At 47.6% G+C, this 26,872-nt stretch overlaps 1 protein-coding gene across 1 annotated transcript in view; it reads left to right on the forward strand.

Moving 5' to 3' along the window:
• CRACR2A (calcium release activated channel regulator 2A) overlaps window positions 1–26,872 on the forward strand; it is a 91,343-nt gene that overhangs the window by 56,712 nt on the left and 7,759 nt on the right. The window contains 6 exon segments of the mRNA XM_068166071.1: window positions 9,967–10,273; window positions 17,485–17,641; window positions 18,737–18,818; window positions 22,891–22,937; window positions 22,940–22,998; window positions 25,783–25,884. Coding sequence (XP_068022172.1) covers window positions 9,967–10,273; window positions 17,485–17,641; window positions 18,737–18,818; window positions 22,891–22,937; window positions 22,940–22,998; window positions 25,783–25,884 — 754 coding nt within the window.

Raw genomic sequence — 26,872 nt, forward strand, 5'->3', positions numbered from 1 at the left:
AGTTTTACTCCATCCCCCTAGTCCTATCATTACCTGACACACTAAAAAGTCCCTCCCCAGCTTTCTTGTAACCCCCTTCAGATACTAGAAGGCCACAACAAGGTCTCCTGGGAGCCTTCTCTTCTCCAGACTGAACAGCCCCAATTCTCTCAGGCTGTCTCCATAGCAGAGCAGCTCCAGCCCACTGCTCCTCCTCGTGGCCCTTCTCTGGACACCTTCCAGCACCTTCAGATCCTTCCTGGAACAGAGGCTCCATAACTGGAGGCAGTACTCCAGGTGGGGTCTCACCAGAGTGGAGCAGATGAGGAGAATCACCTCCCTTGACCTGCTGGTTATGCTTCTCTTGATGCAGCCCAGGCTCTGGTTGGCTTTCTGGGCTGCAAGTGCTCGCTGCTGGCTCCTGTTGAGCTTCTCATCCACCAGCACCCCCAGCTCCTTTTCTTCAGGGCTGCCCTCAAACCAGTCCCTGCCCAGCCTCTAACAGTGCCTGGGATGCAGGACCTTGCACTTGGTCTTGTTGAACCTCATGAGGCTCTCATGCCTCACCTCTCCAGCCTGCCAAAAATCCCTCTGGATGGATCCCTTCCCTCCAGCTGTCTGCTGCACCACACAGCTTGGTGTCATCAGCAAACCTGCTGAGGGTGCACTCAATGCCACTGTCCATGGCCCCCACAAAGATGTTGAACAAGCCTGGTCCCAGGACTGATCCCTGAGGGACTCTGCTTGTCCCTGGCCTCCACTTGGCCATGGACCATTGACAGCCACCCTTTGGGTGTGGCCATCAAGCCAGTTCTTTATGCACTGAATGGTCCTTCCATGTGTCGTAGTTTGGGCTGGGTGCCCTCTGCTACAGGGGTGTTTCCTGTGTCCAGAAGTCCAGCCCAGTGGGTGGACACAGGAAATTAGGTTATTTCCTACCATGATCCCTTGCACCACTATAAGTTTCGCGGCGGGGTCTGGCACTTCCTCTTTCCTTCCTCCTCCGTCAGTCGGTAACATGGGGGAGAGATCTCCTGGCTTTGGGCCTGGCTAGGCCCAAGGCCACGGGGGGATGGGCAGTCTCAGATCTGGCCAGCTGAGACTAGCCTAGCAATGGGAGGGGGAAGAAGGAGCCCTGAGGGTCTCGGGTGTACCCTCAGGTAGGGATGGGATTTCTTTGGGTCTGTTTTTGGGTCTCTCTCTCTTGTCACTGTGTCTCTAGCTCTCTGCACGCTCTCACTGTTCTCTATTTCAACTTTCCATCACTTTTGCAATCTGTTTGTCTGGGTCGTTATTTCTGCGCGTGGTGGGGAGGGGGTCTGCCCCAACCCATTACACCATGGAACCCATCCTGCACCAGCCTGGAGACCAGGATGTGGTGTGGGACAAAGGCTTTGCTCAGGTCCAGGTCAATGACTTCAGTTGCTTGGCCTTCATCTATTGATGTTGTGACCTCGTCACAGAAGGCCACCAGGTTTGTCAGGCAGGATTTGCCCTTGGTGAAGCTGTGCTGATTGTGCCCAATCATCTCTTTGTTAATTCTTCTGCCCCAGCAGTGCCTCCAGGATCTGCTCCATGATCTTACCAGGCACAGAGGTGAGACTGCCTGGCCTGTAGTTCCCTGGGTCATCCCTCTTTCCCTTCTTGAAATTGGGAGTTATGTTTCCCCTTCCCCAGTCAGTGGAGACCTCCCCAGACTGCCAGGACTTTTGGAATGTGATGGAGAGTGGTTTAGCAACCTCCTCCCCAGCTCCCTCAGCACCCCTGGGTGTATCCCATCAGGTCCCATGGGCTTGAACACTTTCAGGTTCTTCAGATGGTCACAACCTGATCTTCACTCACCAGGGGCAGTCCCTTCCTCCAGCCCCTGCCATTACCTTCCATCATTCTGGGAGTGTGGCTGGGGCCCTTGCCAATGAAGAGTGAGGTAAGGAAGTCATTGAGAACCTCATCCTTCTCCATGTCACTCATCACCAGCTCAGCTGTTTCCTTTCTGAGGGGCCCACACCTTCCCCAGGCTTCTTTTTACCATTACTCTACCTATGGAGTATTTGCTGTTGCCCTGGATCTCCCTGGCTGGATTGAACTCTAACTGAGCTTTAGCTTTTCTAACCAGGGCTCTTGCTGCTCAGGCAGCTTCCTTACATGCCCCCATTCCAGCTGTCCTCTCTTCCACTCCATGTAGAGTTTCTGTTTGTGTGCCAGGGTGTCCAGGAGCTCCTTGCTCACCCAGGCAGGCCTCCCAGCATTCTTTCCTGCTTTCCTCTTTGTGGATATACTTTGCTCCTGGACATACAGAAGGTGATCCTTGAACACTGCCCAGCTGCCCTGGGCCCCTCTTCCCTCTAGGGCTTTGTCCCATGATACTTTGGCCAGCAGATCCCTGAGGGGATCAGAGTCTGCATGCCTGAAGTCCAGGGTTGTAAGCTTGGGATACATCCTCCTAGTTGCCCTGAGGATCTTGAATTCTATTGCAGCCAAGGCTATCCCTGAGCCTCACATTGGTGACCAGTCCTCAGCCCTTCCCTATTGGTGAGCACAAGGTCCAGCATAGCCTTTTCTTGTTGGTTCCTCTACCATTTGGAGGAGGAAGCTGTCATCTATGCATCCCAGGAGCATCCAGAACAATTCATGAGCCTTAATGTTTATTAGTTTTGATACTTACATGAAATATGTGAAAAGAAAAGGAATCCCAGTCCCATATAAGGCAATGAACCTGACTTTGCTAAACACTCAATCTTGCTGTTTTGACAGTCTCACATCAGCAGGTGATTACCTCTCAATTTTGTTTAAGTGCCTAAAATGATTTCATTTCTGAAAACAGAACCATAAAAGATGCCAGATGACACAATGACAACCTCACACAGGGGCAAATCTGTGGCCACTTCAAAACAGAGCAGTTCCTGTTGGTAAAGTTGCTTATGCAAGGAACTTTAATGAGCTGCAGCACAGTGAGGAGCAAACAGTAGCCTTCATCTGGCCAGTCAAGACAGTTTATTTTGTTGAAGCTGTGTTTCAGAAACACACAGAGTTTGTCTTTTCCCAGTGTGTGTGAGGAAAAGGTTGAAGAGAACAAATTGATTCTTTTCTTTTCCTGAGTGTGAATGTCTTGCCCACTTCAGGACTGACAGACATGTCTCTGGCTTGCAACTGTTTGGACTTTTGTGTGGTGGAGCAGCTTCAATTTGTTTTAAAAAGCCAAAGCTGTACAAATCTGTTCAGAGTATGGATGGGGGAAATAGAGTTTTGAGGAAATGGAGAATATCAGACCATGTCTGTACCTAAACATATGCCATAGTCCTTGAGTAAATGCATTGGGAGCCTCAGAATTTAGTAGTGGCAGTAAATGAGCTGTATCACGTGGCAGCTTTTACTTGGGCACATTCACACTCATGCACCCTACGTGAACAAAGAAGACCCCCAGATCCCTTTTGACAGGGCTGCTCTCCAGACAGGTATGAGCTTCACTCCTGAGTTGTCAGACCCTGCATTTCATAGTATCATAGTATCACAGTATCAGGCAGGGTTGGAAGGGACCACAAGGATCATCCAGTTCCAACCCCCCTGCCATGGGCAGGGACACCCCACACTACATCAGCCTGGCCACAGCCTCATCCAGCCTGGCCTTAAACACCTCCAGGGACAGGGCCCCAACCACCTCCCTGGACAACCCATTCCAGGGCTTCACCACTCTCATGGGGAAGAACTTCCTCCTCACCTCCAGCCTCAATCTCCCCACCTCCAGCTTCATTCCATTCCCCCTAGTCCTATCACTGCCTGAGATCCTGAGCAGTCCCTCCCCAGCCTTCCTGTAGGCCCCCTTCAGATCCTGGAAGGCCACAATGAGGTCACCTGGGAGCCTTCTCTTCTCCAGACTGAACAGCCCCAACTCCTTCAGTCTGTCCTCATAGGAGAGGTGCTCCAGCCCTCTGCTCATCCTTCTGGCCCTTCTCTGGACACGTTCCAGCACCTCCACATCCCTCTTGCAATAGGGGCTCCAGAACTGGAGGCAGGACTCCAGGTGGGGTCTCAGCAGAGCTGAGCAGAGGGGGAGAATCACCTCCCTCGCCCTGCTGGCCACACTTCTCCTGCTGCAGCCCAGGATCTGGTTGGCTTTCTGGGCTGCAAGTGCACACTGAGAGCTCCTGGTGAGCTTTTTGTCCACCAGCACCCCCAAGTCTCTCTCCTCAGGGCTGCTTTCCAGCCAGTCCCTGCCCAGCCTGCATTTGTGCCTGGGATTGCCTCGACCCAGCTGCAGGACCCTGCCCTTGGTCTTGTTGAACCTCCTGAGGTTGGCTTGTGCCCACCTCTCCAGCCTGTCCAGGTCCCTCTGGATGGATCCCTTCCCTCCAGCTGTCTGCTGCACCACACAGCTTGGTGTCATCAGCAAACCTGCTGAGGCTGCACTCAATGCCACTGTCCATGGCACCCACAGAGATGTTGAACAAGCCTGGTCCCAGGACTGATCCCTGAGGGACTCTGCTTGTCCCTGGCCTCCACTGGGACATGGAGCCATGGACAGCCACTCTCTGGGTGCAGCCATCAAGCCAGTTCCTTATCCATCTAGTGGTCACCCATCACACCCATGTGTCACCAGCCTGGAGACCAGGATGTGGTGTGGGACAGTGTGGAAGGCTGTGCTGAGGTCCACATTGAACTTCCTAAGGTTCCTGGTAGCTTCTTGGTAGCTCTCTCTTTAGTGCATACACTAAAGTCAGTAACATCACAGAACTGGCCATTCAGTATACAACTCCAGTGTTGTTTAGGAACAAAAGAACATTTGCAGGGGGATGGAGTTGTATTGTCCCTCCAGCAGATGTCAGGGTGATTGAAATCCCCCACGAGGAACAGGGCCTGTGAGCATGAAGCCACTTCTGTTTGCCTGTGGAGGGTTTCACAGTATCACCAAGGTTGGAAGAGACCTCAAAGATCATCGAGTCCAACCTGGCACCACAGACCTCATGACTAGACCATGGCACCAAGTGCCACATCCAATCCCCTCTTCAACACCTCCAGGGATGGGGACTCCACCACCTCCCTGGGCAGCACATTCCAATGGCTAACAACTCTCTCTCTGAAGAACTTTCTCCTCACCTCCAGTCTAAACTTCCCCTGGCACAACTTCAGACTGTGTCCTCTTGTTCTGGTGCTGATTGCCTGGGAGAAGAGACCAACACCCTCCTGGCTACAACCTCCCTTCAGGTAGCTGTAGAGAGCAATGAGGTCTCCCCTGAGCCTCCTCTTCTCCAGGCTAAACAACCCCAGCTCCCTCAGCCTCTCCTCACAGGGCTGTGCTCAAGGCCTCTCCCCAGCCTTGTTGCCCTTCTCTGGACACCTTCAAGTCTCTCAATGTCCTTCTTGAACTGAGGGGCCCAGAACTGGACACAGGACTCAAAGTGTGGCCTAACCAGTGCTGAGCACAGGGCACAATGACTTCCCTGCTCCTGCTGGCCACACTGTTCTTGATGCAGGCCAGGATGCCATTGGCCTTCTTGGCCACCTGGGCACACTGCTGGAACACACTGTTTCATTTGCTTGGTTCTGCTGCTCAGGTGGCCTGTAGCAGACCCCTACAGTAACATCACCTTCCCCTGGCTTCCCCTTAATCTTCACCATGTGTTCTCAACCAGCTCATCATCCTTGCCCAGGTGGAGCTCCACTGATTCCAGCTGGTCACTGATGGAGAGCAGCACCTCCTGCCCTCCTGCCCTGCCTGTCCTTCCTAATGAGCTTGTACCCACCCAGCCCTACCTTCCAGTTGTGGGTGTCATCCCACCCAGTGTCAGTAACAGACTCTGTGTCATGGCATTCCAGCAGTGCAGTGCCCTGAATTCATCCTGTTTGTTGCCCCAGCTGTGTGCACAGAGGCACTTCAGCTGTGCTGGCCTTGTCCCCCTCTTGGGTGAATCCCCCTTGACTCCCTTGGGGTGCCCCAGTGCTTAGTCCTTGGCTTGCCTCAGGGCAACAAGTGGAGAGCCCTTGCTAGCATCCATCCTCCCAAAATGTCTGTCCCTGTATAAGTATTTTGCTCTTTTAAGAGATTTGGAAATAGAGAGACAAATTTCCACATAAAAAGTGTGCTGCCTGCAAGGGCCAGAGCCATTGTGGATGAGCTTATGGGGGAGCCGTATCAAAGCTTGCCTGTTACCCTGTGTTGAAGTGGTAACTCCCCTCTCACAGGAGTTCTGTTGTAAAGTGTGTGATGTGGAGCTTGTAAAACATGGAGAAATTAATTCTCAGCTGTGTGGTGATAAACTTGAAATGGATAGGATGAAGATGATGGTGTCAGTGAAACACTAGAGTGTTTCCTTTGAGACAAGGGCTGGAAGGAAGACTGCTCAGTTTGAAACAGCAGCTAAGACAATGGCCATGCAGGCACAGAGTCATGAAGTGGAAGGAGGGAAAGCTTTCAGACACACAGTTCAGTAAGCTCAGTACTGAGAACTGAAGTATAATTGGCAAAAGCAACTATGGCACAAAAATCATAGGTGGGAAGGACCTCTGATGTCTCTCATCCCTCAAAGTTTGGGATAGCTCCAAAACTAGACAGGGTTGCTCAAGGCCTTGTTCATTTGAGTTTGTGAACATCTGTGTGGAGGTGTCACAGCCTGTTTGGGTACCTCTTCCTTTGCTGCACCAGTCTCATGAGGATATTTTGTTCCCTGTATCCAGTCAGCATTTCTTTTGTTGCAGCTTGCACCTGTGGTCATTGATCTGCGAAGGCTGGGGGTTTATCTACAGTCCCCCTTCTACTGAATTCCTACTTAGCCTTTTTCTCATCCATGTTAAACAAACTTGTCTTTCTCTTACTTGCTAAAGAGAGAATTAGATTATCCATAGAAAGGGTCCGGTTTGGAGCTTGTTTTATACTTCCAGAGCATGGAGGAGAGGGGAGATGAAAACAGAAGTAGAGGAATTGGCTATAGCTATTCCATGAGGTGAGCAATCAGCCAAATCTTCTGTTTTGTACCCTGATTCAGATTTCCCATGTAAGTTATTAGCATTCCCTAAGTTACTTATAGTTACTACTGAATCACAGAATGCCAGGTTGGAAGGGCCCCCAAAGATCATCTGGTCCAACCTTTCTAGGTGATACTGTACCTTAAATGAGATGGCCCAGCATCCTGTCAAGCTGAGTCTTAGAACTGAGCAGTTATGGGTATCCATTACTCCTGTTGGGAGATCATTCCAATGTCTAACTCTTCTCATATCTTCTGCATTCCAATTGGAATCTATTTAGGATTACCTTGTATCTATTACCTCTTGTCTTTTCCATGTGACTTCTCATAAAAAGGGAGTCTCTATCTTCCTGGTAGCCACCCTTTGTGTACTGATAGGTGGTAAGAAGGTCTAGCCTAAGCCTGAAGGCTGAAAAACCCTGCTCTGCTTTGCCTCGTATGGCAGGTCTCCCAGACCTCTCATCATTCTTGTGGGCCTTCTCTGGACACTTTCCAACCTGTCATCTTTTTTGTACAGCAGGAATCAAAACTCCAGACAGTACTCCAGGCATGGTCTGACAAGTGCTGAGTAGAGTGGTGCAATGACTTCTTTGTCTCTGCTAGTAATGCCTTTGTTGACGCAACCCAGGATCCTGTTGGCCGCCTTTGCCATTGCAGTACACTGCTCACCAATGCTGAGCTGCTTGTCCACCAAGACCCCCAGATCCTTTTTGACAGGGCTGCTCTCCAGACAGGTATGAGCTTCACTCCTGAGTTGTAAGACCCTGCATTTGTCCACATTGGACTTCATAAGGTTCTTGGTAGTTCTCTCACTCAGCTTGTCTCCCTGGAGGGTGGCTCTCCCTTCTGGAGTGTCAAGCTTGCCACTCATTTTGGTGTCATCTGCAAACTTCAGAAGGGTGTTCTTAATCCCAAAGTCCAGGTCACTTATGAGGATACTAAACAGCATTGGGCCTGTGGAGGACCCCACTTGTGGCTGGCTGCCAAGCTGAGGAAGAACTATTTGCTACCACTCTCTGGGTACATCAGCAGTTCCTCACCTGTTTAAGGCTGTAACGCTGTCCCGGTTTCAGGCCAGGCAGATCCTCTCTTGCCACTGACAGGGCAAAAGAATGACACTCATCACACCAATGGATTGCAAAGTGATGGAAAGTTTAAATGGAAAAGCAGTGAGTGTTGTACAGAAGCTACAAAGCACAGTGACAAAAGAAACCCAAAGCATATAGAATCCCCTTACAGCACACCCAAGAGCCTCCCAGCACTTCCCTTCTCCCCACCTGAGGGTACACCCAAAACCCCCAGGGCTCTTTCTTCCCCTGCACTGCTAGGTTAGTCTCAGCTGGCCAGGTCTGAGACTGCCCCAAACCCTTCTCCTTCTGGCATTAGGCCTAGCCAGGCCTAAGAGCCCTTGAGATACTCCCCCAGTGCTACCTGATAGGGAGCATCTCCCATGGGAGCAGAGAGGGAAGAAAGAGGAAGAGAGAGACTGTGCAGATGGATTTATAGGGCACAGGACATTATGGGTATGAAAGACACAGCTCCCTGTGTCCACCCACTGGGCTGGACCCTCTGGGCACCAGAGGTGTAACTTGTGTGGCAGCAGCAGGAGGCACCCAGCCTAACCTGCCACAAATGTGTTAGTTTCTGATGAAGGAGGTTGTGGAGGACCATACTGAAAGCTTTGGAGAAGTCCAGGTAGCCAATGTCAGCTGCTTGCCCAGCATCAAATGAGTTACTTTGTCATGGAAGGCAATCAGGTTTGTCAAACGAGGTTTGCCCCTGGTGAATCCATGTTGGCTTTCCCCAGTTAAGTGCTTCAGCTGACTTAGAACTGCAGAATCACTCATGTTGGAAAAGACCTCTGGGATCATCATGTCCAACCATTTGGGCTACTCTACAAAGTTCCCCCCTAAGCCATATCCCAAAGCACTATATCTGAATGACCTTTAAGCACATCCAGGGATGGTGACTCAACCACCTCCCTGGGCAGCCTGTTCCATTGTCTGACTACTCATTCTGAGAAAAAGAATTCTTAATCTCCAGTCTAAACCTACCCTTTTGAATCTTGAGCCATTCCTTCTTGTTCTGTCACCAATTACCTGGGAGAAGAGACCAGCACCAACCTCTCTACAACATACTTTTGTGTAGTTGCAGAGGGATGAGCCTCCTCTTCCTCAAACTAACCATCCTCACCTCCTGCAGTAACTCTTCATCAGGTTGATTCTCCAGGCCCTTCACAGCTTCCTTGCCCTCCTCTGCACTTGCTCCAGTACCTCAACATCTCTGTGGTATTGAGGTGCCCAATACTGGACACAATACTCAAGGTATGGCCTCACCAGTACTGCGTCCAGGAGGACAATCACCTCCTGACTCCTGCTGGACACAGCATTTCTAATACGAGCCGGGGTGCCATTGGCTTTCTTGGCCACCTGGACACACTGCTGGCTCATATCAGCTGCCTGTAGATTAGAACCCCCAGGTCCCTTATCATCAATAAAGGATTTGTGCCATAGATGGTCAAACACGCTGCGTATGTATAGACATTGTATGAAAGGTGGTTGTAGCCAGGAAGGGGTTGGCCTCTTCTCCCAGGCAACCAGCACCAGAACAAGGGGACACAGTCTCAAGCTGCGCCAGGAGAGGTCTAGACTCGAGGTGAGGAGGAAATTCTTCACCGAGTGAGTCATTCGTCATTGGAATGTGCTGCCCAGGGAGGTGGTTGAGTCATCGACCCTGGAGGCGTTCAAGAGAGGAGATTGGACGTGGCACTTGGTGCCATGGTCTAGTCATGGGGTCTGTGTTGATAGGTTGGACTCGATGATCCTCGAGGTCCTTTCCAACCTAAGTTATACTGTGATACTGTGATACTGTGATGAGCTGATTTTCCCATAGACAGTGGAGTGAATCTACCATGCTTCTTGTGAGTAGTGAAAAACATAGGGGATTCATTTCAAATACACTAGAATGAGACAGTAGGAATTAAGGTCCCATGTAATTTCGTGGTGGTCTTCCTTTTTTCTCTCCCTAGCCATTTGTTTGATGATGATGGTGTTTTCAGTAACTCAGGAAGAAGGAATTCTGCTGGACTGAATGGAATTGTCTCTGTAGAGCTCGATGCTGGAGCCATTGGAGGAATATCCAAAGCACCACATCTGCAAAGAATAATATCAATTGAGGAGGATCACCTGCCCCAGCTTCTTGACAGGCTGGGAGATAAGCAGATGAGCAGGTGGACTAGAGAAGATGAGAATACATCTGAGATGGAAATAGAACAATCAATGGAACACTCATCACCATCTTCTAGAGAGCAGCCTGTAAGGGCGTGACTGTCAAGTGTAGGGGGGCAAGGGGGAGCTTCTCTTGAATATTGTGTGAGCTTATGGGCCCGTAGTTTAAGAATATGAAGGTCCTTGAATGCATCCAGAGGAGAGCTGGTGGAAGGGCTGGAAGTAGTGTCCTGTTATGGGTGGCAAAGGACTCAGGGTAGGCTGAGGGGTGACCTCTTTGCTCTCTACAGCTTCCTGAGGAGGGTAGGAGGAGAGGGACGTGCTGGTTTCTTCTCCCTGAGATCCAGTGAAAGGATGCATGGGAATGGTTCAAAATGGAATCAGAGTCAGAATTGATATTAGAAAACATTCCTTTACTGAGAGTGGGGTCAAGCACTAGGACAGGCTTCTAGAGAGGTGGTTGGTGCCCCATGCCTGTCAGTGTTTAATTACATGCTTTAATTTTGGATATCCCTGAAGAGGTACTAGGTATCTTTGCAGTTCCTCCCAACTTGTCTATTCTAAAGAACCTTAGAAAACAGGAAATGATGCTGAAAGGTAATGTGTGAGAATCAGAAATGATTTGGTTTTCTGGTTTTAAGTTGAAACATGACAAATTACAAGGCTGGGGAGAGGCCTTGAGCACAGCCCTGTGAGGAGAGGCTGAGGGAGCTGGGGTTGCTTAGCCTGGAGAAGAGGAGGCTCAGGGGTGACCTCATTGCCCTCTACAACTACCTGAAAGGTGGTTGTAGCCAGGAAGGGGTTGGCCTCTTCTCCCAGGCAACCAGCACCAGAACAAGGGGACACAGTCTCAGGCTGCACCAGGGGAGGTTTAGACTCGAGGTGAGGAGGAAGTTCTTCACCGAGCGAGTCATTCGTCATTGGAACAGGTTGCCCAGGGAGGTGGTTGAGTCATCGACCCTGGAGGCATTCAAGAGGAGATTGGACGTGGCACTTGGTGCCATGGTCTAGGCATGGGGTCTGTGTTGATAGGTTGGACTCGATGATCCTCGAGGTCCTTTCCAACCTAAGTGATACTGTGATACTGTGAAATTAAAGCCTGTCTCTGAAGAGGGAGATGAATGTTGCAAAGAAGTGAGACAATGCATGCATAGACATGTCTGAAAGAGCCTGGGGAAAGAGAAGTTAAGCCTTGCAGTAGATGACACAAGAAGGTTACTGAAAGGCAGCATTTGGCTACAAAAAGAAGCAACTCTCTTTCATTTTTTTTAAACTGGGGTATTTTTGTCCAAAATTGGCACCTTCCATGCTTTGGTACTTTTGAATCAGCTTTGGTAGATGTTGCACTACCTGAGAAATGAAGAGGATAAATATTTTTACTTGTAAAATATTTTTTGAGAAGGCTTCCAATTAGTGAACTGACATCCAGATTTTTTTTCCCAGCTCTAGCTTGTGTCTGCATGTGAGCACTGAATTCACCACACACCAATAAAGCAATGTGCTTGAAGCAGTAAGCTGGAAGGCACTTCTCTTTGCAGTCTGAAGCCCTTCTTGCACTGCTTTTGCTGCAGAGCTAGCTGTGCTTGGTTTCTAATTTTAGTGTCATTGTTAAGTATTGCTCATTTTTAGATTCCTGAAGTGCTGGAAAAATTACTCTGCTTGGTTGTGATTATCTGGTTGTTTTGGTAGAGGGGTATAGGGCAGAGCTTCGTCCTTAGAAACTGTTTCACACAAGGCACACTTTGGGTTTGAACAGAACTTATTTCACATCACATTTCCAGAGTATGACATCATTGGACTGTTGGACAGCAAAAGCCAGGTGGACCCTCAAGTCCATCTAGGTAAACTTGTCCTGCCTTCTCTGTTTGGCAGCCATGCCTCTTGAAAGGAAGTGGACATTCCCTAGGTCTTGTTTCTTAAAATTCATTTTTTTTCCCCCAAACAAAGAAATAATAAAGTATCTTGTAGCTGGTTGCTGAAAGCATTGTGTGAATAGAATAGAGTAGAGTAGAGTAGAGTAGAGTAGAGTAGAGTAGAGTAGAATAGAATAGAATAGAGTAGAGTAGAATAGAATAGAATAGAATAGACTAAACAAGGTTGGAAGAGACCTTCAAGATCATTGTGTCCAACCCATCAACCAATCCAACACCACCTAAACAACTAACCCATGGCACCAAGCACCCCATTAAGTCTTCTCCTGAACACCTCCAGTGATGGTGACTCCACCACCTCCCCAGGCAGCACATTCCAATGGGCAATCACTCTTTCTTTCTATGAAGAATTTCTTCCTAACCTCCAGCCTAAACCTCCCCTGGCACAGCTTGAGAATGTGTCCTCTTGTTCTGTTGGTGGGTACCTGGGAGAAGAGACCAACCTCTGCCTGTCTACTACCTCCCTTCAAGTAGTTGTAGAGAGCAATAAGGTCACTGCTGAATCTTCTCCTCGCCAGGATAAGCAACCCCAGCTCCCTCAGCCTCTCTTCACAGGGCTGTGTTCCAAACCCCTCACCAACGTCATTGCCCTTCTCTGGACTCGTTCCAGCAAGTCAACCTCCTTCCTAAACTGAGGGGCCCAGAACTGGACACAGTACTCAAGGTGTGGCCTAACCAGTGCAGTGTACAGGGGCAGAATGACCTCCCTGCTCCTGCTGGCCACACTGTTCCTGATCCAGGCCAGGATGCCATTGGCTGATGGACTGAATTTAGGGAGTAGGACCCCAAGCAATGCTCAGCTGATAGAAGGAAATGTTTTAGCTCTTGTGGGCCATAAACCCTTGGAGCAAACTGTAGCTGTGTGGAGAGAAAAACGCGTTTAGCTGATTAGCAAGGGCCATTGTGACTCAAGGAAGCTACACAACGACCTGAAAATAGGAGCTGGTAAACATTGCATGAGAATCTTTTGTCTTCTGTCTGAACTTAGATAAAAGATGTGTGTTCGTTTGTCTTTTGTCTAACACCTGTCTGAGCCTTGCCCAGGGATGTGTGCTCCCTGGCATTTTCTCAGCAGCCAATCACAAGTCTGTAACTGTGGCACGGCCACATCTAACAACAAATCACGAGTTGCTTTTGATTATGTTAGCCTATAGGAAGAAAAGATTTTGTACAATGAAGGAGACACTTTGCTTGTATCAAGTTTTGTCCCATCTCTCAGTCATGGTAATTGGCCTTCTTGGCCACCTGGGCACACTGCTGGCTCATGTTCAACCTACCATCAACCAGCACCCCCAGGTCCCTCTCTGCCTTGCTGCTCTCCAGACACTCTGACCCCAGCATGTAGCACTGCCTGGGGTTGCTGTGGCCAATGTGCAGAACCTGGCACTTGGATGTGTTCATTCTCCTGCCCTTGGCCTCTGCCCATCTGTCCAGCCTGTCCAGGTCCCTCTGCAGAGCCTCTCTACCCTCCAGCAGATCAACTCCTGCCCCCAGCTTGGTGTCATCTGCAAATTTACTGCCGATGGACTCAATGCCCTCATCCAGATCATCAATAAAGATGTTAAAGAGCACAGGGCCCAGCACTGCTCCCTGGGGCACACCACTGTTGCCTGGCTGCCAGCTGGCTGTGGCACCATTCACCACCACTCTCTGGGCTCAGCCTCCAGCCAGTTCCTAACCCAGCTCAGAGAGCTGCTGTCCAAGCAGGACAGTTTGTAATGAAACAGCATGGCGGTAAACAAGTTAATTCCCTAAGGTCACTTAGAGCTAGGAATTTAGTTGTGTTTTTCTGTGACCTGTCAGTGCCTTGGCCCAGCCTGGGCTGCTGTTTTGCTTGGTTTTTAACTTTTTTGGAATAAACCCCACAGCAGAATAGTCTTTTCTGACAAACTCTCTCTGCATGTGTTGTGAGGTATGTGCCTGTTCCTGCATGTTGCTGCTGACCAGGCCTGCCAGTGCCTATTCAGCTGGTGGCATAGCATTGCTTAGGGCAGTCTCCAGGCTGTGTGTCTTGGCCCCTGCCATTTAGTTTGAGTCATGCTTTGTCTCCTTCCATAATGAGCTGCACTCTGATTAATTTCTCTTACAACTTTGTATTTCCTGAATGATGGCTTTTGGAATAACACTTTCTGGTCAGGAGATGTAGACATTGGAAGTGATTTCATTCTGTGCAGTGCTCTCAGACTGATTTCCTCTCCTGACAGCTTGCCTGGACTAGGAGGAGTAGCATTCAATTAAGAAGTGTTCTCAGGGCAGGTCTGCTTAGAAACTTCAACTGCAGATGAAGAAAATTGCAGAAAATGATAGCTTGCTGCTTGCTACATCATGAGTTAGGAGGTGTGAGTCTCTGTGCTGGTTTAACAGAGTCTGCTTCAACAAACAAGCCCCCTCCCCCCCTGGATAGGGAATGTAACATAAAAAACCCTGGGTTGAGATGAGAAGAGCTTGACAATTATCTATTTTGCAGAAAAGCACAGCAACAGCAGAAGCAGCAGCAGAAGTCAGTGACAAAAGGACCCTTCTACCTTACCAGCCCGCAGCCAGCCCTGTGGAAAAGCCCAACAGCTCAAAACTGCAAACTGGAAGCAGCAACCGGACACAAGAACCTTCTCATCACAGTATCACAGTATCACCAAGGTTGGAAGAGACCTCGAGGATCATCGAGTCCAACCTGTCACCACAGACCTCATGACTAGACCATGGCACCAAGTGCCACATCCAGTCCCCTCTTGAACACCTCCAGGGATGGGGACTCCACCACCTCCCTGGGCAGCACATTCCAATGGTGAACAACTCTCTCTGTGAAGAACTTTCTCCTCACCTCCAGCCTAAACTTCCCCTGGCACAGCTTGAGACTGTGTCCTCTTGTTCTGATGCTGGTTGCCTGGGAGAAGAGACCAACCCCTTCCTGGCTACAAACACCCTTCAGGTAGTTGTAGAGAGCAATGAGGTCTCCCCTGAGCCTCCTCTTGTCCAGGCTAAGCAACCCCAGCTCCCTCAGCCTCTCCTCACAGGGCTGTGCTCAAGGCCTCTCCCCAGCCTTGTTGCCCTTCTCTGGACACCTTCAAGTCTCTCAATGTCCTTCTCTGAGGAGCCCAGAACTGGACACAGGACTCAAGGTGTGGCCTAACCAGTGCAGAGTACAGGGGCACAATGACTTCCCTGCTCCTGCTGGCCACAGTATTCTTGATGCAGACCAGGATGCCATTGGCCTTCTTGGCCCCCTGGGCACACTGCTGGCTCATGTTTAGGCTGCTGTCAATCACCACCCCCAGGTCTCTCTCTGTTTGGCAGCTCTCAGCCACTCTGCCCCCAGCCTGTAGCTCTGCATGAGGTTGCTGTGGCCAAAGTGCAGCACCTGGCACTTGGACTTGTTGACTGCCATCCCATGATACAATCAGAGCTTTCATTTTGAAGGTGGCATGATGTGTGTGTGGTACTGAGTGCTCCTCAGCAGAGCCCATGGAACCTCTCACCTTCTCAGGACTGAATGTCACCTAGACTCCACCAATGCTAGGTGTGTCACTTGACCTGGCTACTGTTCATGTGAAAGCCTCTCAAGAGACACATCTAGGGAAGACTTTTTCAGACTGCATTAGATACTAAAGTCCATTCACATGTTGAACCATGTTCCCATCGGTACTTTGTTGAAGCAGACTGTGAAGCTCATTCCTTGGTACAGTTTCAGGCTCAGTTTTAGAATAAAGTTTGATTATGAAGGTTATTTTAATTGAGATGTAACAAGTTGTGGTTTTTTTCATACTCTGGAGGAGAGCAGCTCCACCTTTTTTTCATTTTTCTTTGTTTCCACCCCATCAGGTGCAGGTCTGCATTGTTTCTGCTTCTTTCTGAAGACTTTGGTGTGTTTATAGAAAACATTTGCATGGCCAGACTTCAATGTGTCATCCAAGAGGTGTTGGGAAGTGAGTTCAGTTCTGAACTCAGCACTCTCAAACGCCTGGCAGAGAAGCCTTTCCTTCCCTTCCTTCCTCACACTCCCTGCTCCAGCAAACTAATGCTTGGGCACCTCCTGCAAAGAATTTGGGGCCCCAGTGCTCTTCCCTGAGCAACTCCTGATCTCCATGCCCTACTTCTAGCATCCAGTTAGCTTAGCTTTCAGCAAACAGGATATGAATAGGTGGAACAAATAGTTCTTCCTTCTACTTAAAAAGCCTAAATAAGAAAAACATAGCTGAATGTTTGCAGCCTGCTTAGCTGGGTCTAATTCTCTCTCTCTCTCCTCCATGCTTCTGCCTTTAAACAGAGCTGCAGTAATTCCACAAAGCTCTTGAGTCCTCCTTAGTAGCAGAGAGAATAATGGTGATCAATCATAGAATCATTTTTGTTGGGAAAGACTTTAAGATCATTTAGTTTAACCACTATCTAACTTTCCCAAGCCTAGTGCTAAACTGTGCCCCTCAGCACCTGCATCTTTTAAAAGCCTTCAGGGATGGAGATTCAGCCACCTCCCTGGGGAGTTTATTCCAGTGTTTGAGAGCCCTTTCAGTGAAGAATTGTGGTGGGTTGAAATTTGCCCCCAACGTTGAATTTTCCAGACCTGCTCAGTTGGAAGCAAATGGAAGCTGTATTTACAAGCTGTATTTACAAGCAAAACAACAATCTGCAATGAAATGCAGTTCTTCCAATATAGAACCTAAACCTCCCCTGGTGCAACTGAGGCCATTTCCTCTCTTCCTATCACTTGGTACTAGGGAGAAGAGGCTGATCCCCAGCTCATTCCAACCTCCTTTCAGGTAGCTGTAGAGAGCAAGGAGGTCTCCCCTCAGCCTCCATTTCAGTATTCCTAAGGTTGGAAGAGACCTCAAAGATCATCAAGTCCAACCTGTCACCACAGACCTCATGACTAGAGTAGAGAGGACACTACTGCCCACTCCAGGCTTGAACTCACAACCTTCCCATTAAGGGTTTGATACGCTACCAACTGAGCCACCTGAGGGGGTAAATGATAACTTTTCTCCTGTTATCTAGGGGAAGATGTGCTGTTTCCTCTGGGGTGTTGGTATAGGATGAAACTACTGTGTAAAGTTTTATGTGTTGAAGTTTGATTTGCAGGGATGAAGATTAACCATGTCCTCTTTGGCATTTTCATGCGTTTTTCAATGCAGTCTCACTCAGGGGTCATGCTCAGGATACTTCCAGAGCTCGGTCCAAACCACTGCACTTCAAATGCTCCAGAATGCAACACTGCAAACATCTGAACTGCTGAGTTATTTTAAGAAGCAGAATGTTGCTGTATGAGCAACAGAAGACACGATAGGCTAAAATCTCTTCTTTTTCCTATCTCAGTTAGCCTTTAAGACACAGTGTATTGGAGAGACAACAAGATTTATGTAACAGATGGAGACTAATGTTGGCTCTTACTTGAAGGAGGAGAGAATACACTCTGTCCCAGACAGCTTATTCAAGACTATTTTCGTGGGCAATTTGAGTGTTGGAAAGACTTCATTTTTAAGGTGATTTTGTGCAGGTCGTTTTTTCCCAGGCACAGCTGCCACTGTAGGGAAGTTGAGGAAACATTATTGCTGTCATTTCTCTTGTTCCAGGATTACTTAGCAGCTTCTGCTGAGGTCAACATACAGATGTTGTAAAAGCCAGTATCCAAAAGGAGAATAGGACATGCAAAGTGAGCTCTTCTTTTATACCCCCTCAGGTGGCTCAGTTGGTAGCGCATCAGACCCTTAATGGGAAGGTTGTGAGTTCAAGCCTGCAGCAGGCAGTAGTGTCCTCTCTACTCTAGTCATGAGGTGTGTGGTGACAGGTTGGACTTGATGATCTTTGAGGTCCCTTCCAACCTTAGGAATACTGAATACTGAATAACATCTGAAGTAAATCAGAAGAATCTTACTGATTTCAGTGATGCTAGAATTTCCTTGTAGGTCATCCTGCTCTGAAACTGGTGCTCTGTCCTGTGGACTGCACTCTACTAACCATCCCAAGGAAGTATGCTGCACCAGTGTTTTCAAAGCTAAACATTTCAAAGGCTACATTGTGCTTACATTGCCTGAAGTTGTAACCCAAGCTTCCAAAAGTCATGCATAGGTAGTCAGGGTACCAGAACTGAAGCTATTGCAATGCAGCTGAGTCATGGCAAGTGACCAGATTCATTACACTTGGTCTGTATTTATGCCTTACATACAGGCATATATGAAATAAAATTGTTCACAATAAAAGGTGTTTGAAGTAATGGATTTGGTTTTCATTAGTGACAATCTAAGAGCATTCAGGCAGGCAGGTTTTGTAGCTCCTTTGACTTACACCTGAGTGTAAATTTCTACTGTTACATTGAGTGTCTAAGTCCACATTAGAGTCAGGGAAGAACTGAGATCATAGTACAGGAGTTTAAATTAATTTTGGTGCTATAAGGTATTCCACCAGTTTTTCATCTGCTGCTTTGGAAGAGAGCAGCTCTCCTGGATGTCCAGCCGGGCTGAAACAACTGAAGCTGTCCAGCAGGAACTCCAAGCTAAATGGCTTAGATTTCTGTGGATGGCCAAATGGACCCTTAAATAATGTACCCTGATTTGGAGATATTAGTGCTTGTACAAAATTCAACTACTCTGTTCACATGGAGTAATTTATTATTCAAGAGGTTTTGGCAAACTCTTGTTTTCTGTTACAGGTGTGGATTACAATGTGAAAACCATCAGGCTAGATAATACCCAGGTGGTGCTGCAGCTCAGCGACACTGCTGGCCAGGAGCAGTAAGAGACTTTCTGTTGTGGTTTAACCTTGGTAGTCAGCTACCACACAGCTGCTTGCTCAGTCAGAGTCAGAATCTCCTCATTGGTAGAAACAAAGATAGTTTGATAATTAAAATAAAACCAATCCTGCTATCCAACACCACCACCCCCTCCCCCACCCCCACCCCCCAAAAAAAAGGGAAAATAAATAATGAAAAGAAACAAAATCAAGACCCAAAGCCATGCAAACCCCCAGCTGTGTGTCACCAACCAGCTGATGCCCAGCCACTCCGTGAGTAGCCGTAGCCTCAAGCAACCTCTCTCCCTTCTGCAGTATATATAGTATAGACTTATTGTGACTTGGGGTCAGCTATCCCAGGTGTGTTCCCCTTCCAGCTTCTTGTGCTCTACAGCCTACTCATTGGTGGGGCAGGCTGAGAAGCAGAAAAGGCCTTGATGCTGTACAAACACTATTGAGCAGTAACCAACATGGTGTATTAACACCACTGCTTTCATCACAAGGCTAACACACAGCTCTGCACAAGCTAGTATGATATATTCAGTATTCAGTTGATAACACTGAACTCTATCCCAGCCATAATCAGTATACATTCCAAGGCTTTGCTTCCTTGATTCATCTGTTTGAAGGTTAGTAAGAGTGCACTTGATCTTGCTCCTTGGGAGAGGAATAAATATAGATGTATTCCTAATAGAGTCAGTGAATTCACAGTTTAGAGCCTTCCATAGCAGCCATAATGTGCTGCTTTGGTGCTAAATGTCCACAGAGACTGTAACTAAACTCTTAAAGGTTTCGTAGCACACAATTTCTTCAGGAGGAAGGCTGGTATTAAAATGGACCTCTGTATTCCTACAGCAGAAAATGCTTTGATGGTTTTTAAAAAGAGTGTGGTTGTCTTTTTTTTTCACACAATCCTGTTTTAGTTACAGTATCACACAATCACCAAGGTTGGAAGAGACCTCAAAGATCATCAAGTCCAACCTGTCACCACAGACTCCATGACTAGACCATGGCACCAAGTGCCACATCCAATCCCCTCTTGAACATCTCCAGGGATGGTGACTCCACCACCTCCCTGGGCAGCACATTCCAATGAGGAATGACTCTCTCTGGGAAGAACTTTCTCTTCACCTCCAGCCTAAACTTCCCCTGGTGCAGCTTGAGACTGTGTCCTCTTGTTCTGGTGCTGGTTGCCTGGGAGAAGAGACCAGCTCCCTCCTTGCTACAACCTCCCTTCAGGTAGTTGTAGAGGCCAATGAGGTCACCCCTGAGCCTCCTCTTCTCCAGGCTAAGCAACCCCAGCTCCCTCAGCCTCTCCTCACAGGGCTGTGCTCAAGGCCTCTCCCCAGCCTTGTTGCCCTTCTCTGGACACCTTCAAGTGTCTCAATGTCCTTCTTAAACTGAGGGCCTCAGAACTGTTGAAGAACTCCAGGTTTTTGTAAGTTTTCTGTAGTAATTTCCTTCCCCATTTCTTCACCTCTTGTTTAGTTTCCTATTACTCAAAGCAAGGATGATAGGGATGTTCTACATTTGCTAGAGGAAGCTTGGGAAAAAAAGCCCCAACACAAAATTTAGCTATCTTTAGGCAGAGCACTTTGTGAGGGAGATTTATCTTGTCCAAGCTTAAAATGAAAGAGGATGGGAGAAGGTGAGATGTGCAGCTGGTTACCCAGACTGGCCCAGAATCCGTTAAGGAAGGCAGGGAGAACTTTCCCCAACACTTTATTTCCAATTTTAAATTTTTTTGGGGGGGAGGGCAAAGAATTTATTTGCAAGTGCAGTAATTTGTGGTGCAGTGTCCTCTGTGAATCTCCTGCTGAATGTGCAAAGGGCTTTGACAATTCAGGAAGAATGGGATTGCTTGCTACGATTCATAATAAGCTCCACCTTTATTAGAATAAACCTTTATTAGAATAAACCAAACCAGGTTGGAAGAGACCTTCAAGATCATCGTGTCCAACCCATCAACCAATCCAACACCACCCAAACAGCTAACCCATGGCACCAAGCACCCCATCAAGTCTCCTCCTGAACACCTTCAATGACGGCGACTCCACCACCTCCCCGGGCAACCCATTCCATAGCGCAATCACTCTTTCTGTGTAGAACTTCTTCCTAACATCCAACCTGAACCTCCCCTGGCACAGCCTGAGACTGTGTCCTCTTGTTCTGGTACTGGGTGCCTGGGAGAAGAGATCATCATCCACCTGTCTACAACCTCCCTTCAGGTAGTTGTAGAGAGTGATAAGGTCACCCCTGAGTCTCCTCTTCTCCAGGCTGAGCAACCCCAGCTCCCTCAGCCTCTCCTCACAGGGCTGTGTTCCAAGCCCCTCACCAACTTTGTTGCTCTTCTCTGGACTCGTTCCAGCAAGTCAACCTCCTTCCTAAACTGAGGGGCCCAGAACTGGACACTTTCAAACAGGCTCTGCAGTGAAGATCAGTATTACAGTTCCCTGTTGTCTAGGATACCTGGGTGTAGTGGTTTGAGCCTTAACTGGGAATTAAGAGCTCAGATAGGGGCAAGGCTGACAACCTCTCCCCTGCTCCCCTGCTCCTCCCCCTCCTCCCAACAGAGAGGGAAAAAAAAAGGAAATGGAAGGAGCAAATCCACCAAGTAATAATTTGGAGTCAGCCTGGAAGTAGAGAGGTAAAGAGTTTTCTTTAAACACTATATATATAACAATAACAGGAAAGGTTCACAAGGGCAAGGAACAAGGATGGATGGGAGGGGGGAAAAAGAAAAGCGGTCGTGGAGCCTGATTGCTCTGACCGGCTTGTCCCAGGGGTGGAAAAATGCCGCTGAGTAAATGTAAATAAAGGTTCAGCTGAGAAGTTGTGAGGTTCTTTCAGGTGACCAGGGTGTCCCAACGAGTCCATGAAGAATTCACACTGCAGGAGAATGACTCTGTGTCGCTGGCATGTTCCGCCAGATGAGGAAGAAGAAATGGAATGGACTGATACTTGAGCCTGAAGGAGAGACTGTGTGGAAGGACACCCAGATGAAGACCTGGACTGTTGCTAGACATGTCATCAGAAGAGTTCTAATTTGATGATATGTTTTGGGTGCAGGGATTATAGTATGGAATAAGGGGTGGCGGTGTGGTGCAGTGCGGTGCGGTGGTTTAGGCTGGGTGCTGGCCCCTGATGCCACCGCACAGGCCACACCTCCCTCAGCCTCTCCTCACAGGGCTGTGCTCAAGGCCTCTCCCCAGCCTTGTTGCCCTTCTCTGGACACCTTCAAGTCTCTCAATGTCCTTCTTAAACTGAGGGACGCAGAACTGGACACAGGACTCAAGGTGTGGCCTAACCAATGCAGAGTCCAGGGGCACAATGACTTTGCTACTCCTGCTGGCCACACTATTCCTAATGCTGGCCAGGATGCCATTGGCCTTCTTGGCCACCTGGAAACACTCCTGGCTCATGTTCAGGCTGCTGTCAATCAGCACCCCCAGGTCCCTCTCTGTTTGGCAGCTCTCAGCCACTCTGACCCCAGCCTATAGCTCTGCATGGGGTTGTTGTGGCCAAAGTGCAGCCCCTGGCACTTGGACTTGTTGAATGCCATCCTGTTGGACTCTGCCCATCTGTCCAGTCTGTTGAGATCCCTCTGCAGAGCCCTTCTGTCCTCTAACTGACCAACATCTGCTCCTAACTTGGTGTCATCTGCAAACTTGCTGATGACTGACTCGACCCCCTCACCCAGATCATCAATGAAGATGTTAAAGAGGATGGGGCCCAGCACTGATCCTGGGGGATACCACTGGTGCCTGGCTGCCAACTGGATGTGGCACCATTCACCACTACTCTGTAAGCATTGACTGCTTCTATTTGAACTCTCCACCACTTTTGCAATCCGTTTGAGTCTTTCTTTAGCCCATGGTGGGGAAATTGGTCGCTCAACCCACTGCAATATGTTAGCCAAATTAGCAGGAGCTGTAACCCTTATTAAGAGTAGATTATTAGAAGAAACTGTATGGCAACATCTTCTTTTTCAAGGGGAATTACTGAAAGATTTTACTTCTCTTGTCAGATTGCTGCTTGTATTGAAGAGAGCTCTACACAGCTTCTTGCTTGTAGGTGTGGAAGTATTACCAGGCAGAGTTTCAGAAAAGCTGATGGTGTCGTCATGATGTAACAGCCAAAGACACGCTCACAACTCTCAAGCAGTGGCTGATAAGCATCAAGGTAACATGACATCTAAACTCTGGTGTCATTGTTCTCTACCTGCTTCTGGATGCTCACAGAGCAAAGCACAGGGAGCAGCATGTTTCTGGTGTTATGATAGTTAAATTTCTGTTGCTGATTTTGGTCTGCACAGTCACAGTTAGGATCTCAGTGCTGATGAAAAAATCCAGTTCCAGGATTTTAGGAACTCAGAAGGAGTGGTGGGGAAAGTGCTTTGATTTCTCATCAAGTTTATCTATCTGATTGCTCCTGTTGGATCACTGCTAGCACTGGGCAATGGGATGAATCAGTGATGGATGACTGCTGATCACTGCTGATCACTAGCAATTGGACAACCAAGTATGCAGCCCATGAAAAATTGGCTGTGTGGTGAACATAAGCCATAAACCATAAACCTAAAGCTGCAGTATCTACATTAGTGCCCTACAGCTGTCTCATGGTGGACAGTTCAGTTTCTGGGGATTATCCTTTTAACCACATGAAAACAAAATCATAGCCTATGCCACTGACTGAGTAGCTTCACTTAATGAAAAATTACCTTTTTTTGTTCTCAATAGAATAGAATAGAATAGAATAAGAATAGAATAGAATAGAATAGAATAGGAGTAGAGTAGAATAGAATAAGATAGAATAGAATAGAGTAGAATAGAATAGAGTAGAATAGAATAGAATAGAATAGAATAGAATAGAATAGAATAGAATAGAATAGAATAGAATAGAATAGAATAGAATTAACCAGGTTCTAAAAACCCTTCGAGATCATTGAGTCCAACCTCCCACCCAACACCATCTAACTGACTGAATCATGGAACCAAGTGCCTCATCCAGGCTCTTCCTCTGCAGCTCTTAGACACCATATTTACAGTGCAAGCAGCTGCATTTGCTTGTGGCCAAAAGAAAAAATAACACTAAACCTCAGGCTACTGTCACAGAGGACTGCATCCACAGAGACAACAAAGTGTGACTTCCTATGTGCTCTCTGTTGGAGACTTCTGATACTGAAAAAGCAAGGAACAAATTGTTATGGAGAGACCATGTAGTCTGATTTTATTGGGCATGTGTTCCAGTATAACAGTTTTCCAGGGGGGCCAATATCTTTGCTAGTTGAAGTTAGGACTCATTCAATCAAATGTTTATGAACAGGAATAGTTATGTCTCATCTGAGTGTCTGTACTGAACTACCAGTAGCATGCACAGTCTCACAGTATAACTAAGGTTGGAAGAGACCTCGAGGATCATCGAGTCCAACCTATCAACACCGACCCCATGACTAGACCATGGCACCAAGTGCCACATCCAATCCCCTCTTGAACACCTCCAGGGACGGTGACTCCACCACCTCCCTGGGCAGCACATTCCAATGACGAATGACTCGCGCAGTGAAGAATTTTCTCCTCACCTCGAGTCTAAACCTCCCCTGGCACAGCTTGAGACTGTGTCCCCTTGTTCTGGTGCTGGTTGCCTGGGAGAAGAGACCAACCCCTTCCTGGCTACAACCACCTTTCAAGTAGTTGTAGAGGCCAATGGGGTCACCCCTGAGCCTCCTCTTCTCCAGGCTAAGCAACCCCAGCTCCCTCAGCCTCTCCTCACAGGGCTGTGCTCAAGGCCTCTCTCCAGCCTTGTTGCCCTTCTCTGGACACCTTCAAGTCTCTCAATGTCCTTCCTAAACTGAGGGGCCCAGAACTGGACACAGGACTCAAGGTGTGGCCTAACCAATGCAGAGTACAGAGCACAATGACTTCCCTGCTCCTGCTGGCCACACATGCATTTTAGAACAACAGGCCCTTATTAAATGTATCAGCTTAACAAATCTGTAATTGTTATCAATAAAGATGGGAAAAGTTAGAGGACAATTCCAGGTTTTGATCCAGAAGAAATTAATATTGTGGACAAAATAATTTCCCAGCTCACTCATCTTTTAATTACTACTTTGCTTTGCTACAGACTGTTGATAAGGGAAAGACATATAGGCAGGTCCCTTGAGTGCTGCATCACTCAGCAGTTATGGATATTCTCACTGTGCTAATTTGAACCATTTCCAAAACTGCCTTTGATTCGTGCCTATTCTGTGTATTTGGGGGTGGCCATTCCGCGTCTCTCTTCACAGCAAGCTCTCTCTTGAGAAAAGAAGACTGAGAGGGGATCTAATCAATATGTATAAACATCTGAAGGGGTTTGTCAAGTGGAGGGGACCAAGCTCTTTTCTGTGGTGCATAGTAATAAGACAAGGAACAAAACCTGAACATCCTAAACATAAGGAGAAGCTTCTTTACAGTGGGGGTGCCAGAGCACTGGAACAGACTGCCCAGAGGGGTTGTGGAGTCTCCTTCTCTGGAGATTTTCAGAACCTGCCTGGATGCAGTCCTGTGTGGACCACCTTAGGTGACCCTGCTTTTGGCAGGTGGGGTGGGTTTGCTGATCTCTGGAGGTCCATTCCAACCTCTAACATTCTGTGATTCTGTGATAATTAGAAGAGCAGTGGCTATAAACATGCAATGTCAGAGCCTGTGCAGCATTTTAGTTTCCTCTCCTATTTTCATACAGCATGATGAGCTTCTGTGCTATTAGCAAACAATGCCAAGTCAGTGCAGCCTCTAACATTCTGTTTTCATACCGTTTATCCCACCGCAATTCCTCATGTTCGTAATTAAAACAACATACACCTGGCTCATAAGTGGTGTCTGAAATATCTTGTGGCAGTGTCCTATTTATTAGTTTTTATCCTCTTGATTTGTGATGTTTAAAATACAGTGTCCCACCTGGCATTTATTCTTTGTTCTGCAGGAGATAACTGGGGATAAGGTACCAGGGCTTTTGTTGGGTGATAAAGCTGGTAACGATAAGGAAGGCGAGGTCCCTATGGGAACGGGAGAGCATCTTGCCAAGGTGCTATACTTAGAAGGGAACTCCTCAGAAAACTTGAGGGTGAAAGTTTCAAAATGGAGTGTGAATGTGTCAAAATTCATAAAAAACACAGATCAGTTTGAAAGTGACAACTATTTTTAAGGATTAGGAGCCTCATCACACTCAGTGATAGAAGTGCTGATAATTATAGTAGTTACAAAACTGTCTAGATTTAAAAAGCAGAGTGGTGCAAAAAATATTTAAGGCTTATCTCTCACCACTCTTTGCTCTCTCCCTCCTCTCTTTTCCTTTGTTCTCTTTCTTTCTATTTTTTCCCCTCCCTTCTCTTTTAGTCTTTCTCTTCTTTCTTTTCTCTGCAGATGGGTTCTTAACAGATAATTTTTTCCCTCCTACCTCATGTAAAACCACAGAAGACCATCTGTTATTCCTATGGTAGAAGGAGAAAACATGTTTACTTTTAGCGTCTAAAATACACCAAATGCATATAGCTTGAACACCAATGCCTCCAGAGTATCCCAATATTCCTGAGGGAATAACTGAACTAGTAAGAATTTACCTAGACTAAACAACGTGCTGGATTTTACATATGTCTGTGCTTCTTCTTTGAGAGCAGATTTACAGCTCTGCTTGCTGGGAACCCAAAAGGAGATTTTCAAGCAAATGCACTGAACTGTTCATAGTTTATAGGAAAGGTTGGTGCTAAGCACCTCTCTATAGCTGAAAGAATTATGCAAGATCTCTTCTTTTCTCATTTTGGTTATTCATACACCATTTTACAAGCATACTTCCATTTCCAGGTTTGTATCCATTATTGCATGTTTGTAGGGGTGCAATATCAGCCTTGAGCTCCATCCCTTAAAGCATGCCCCTTTATAATAATAATAATAATCATCATCATCATCAACCAGGTTGGAAGAGACCTTCAAGATCATCGCATCCAACCCATCAACCAATCCAACCCACCCAACAGCTAAACCATGGCACCAAGCACCCCATCAAGTCTCCTCCT

The sequence above is a fragment of the Melanerpes formicivorus genome, unplaced genomic scaffold (genome assembly GCF_026170545.1).
Source record: "Melanerpes formicivorus ecotype bairdi unplaced genomic scaffold, bMelFor1.0.p_v2 SCAF_96, whole genome shotgun sequence".
Taxonomy (NCBI): domain Eukaryota; kingdom Metazoa; phylum Chordata; class Aves; order Piciformes; family Picidae; genus Melanerpes; species Melanerpes formicivorus.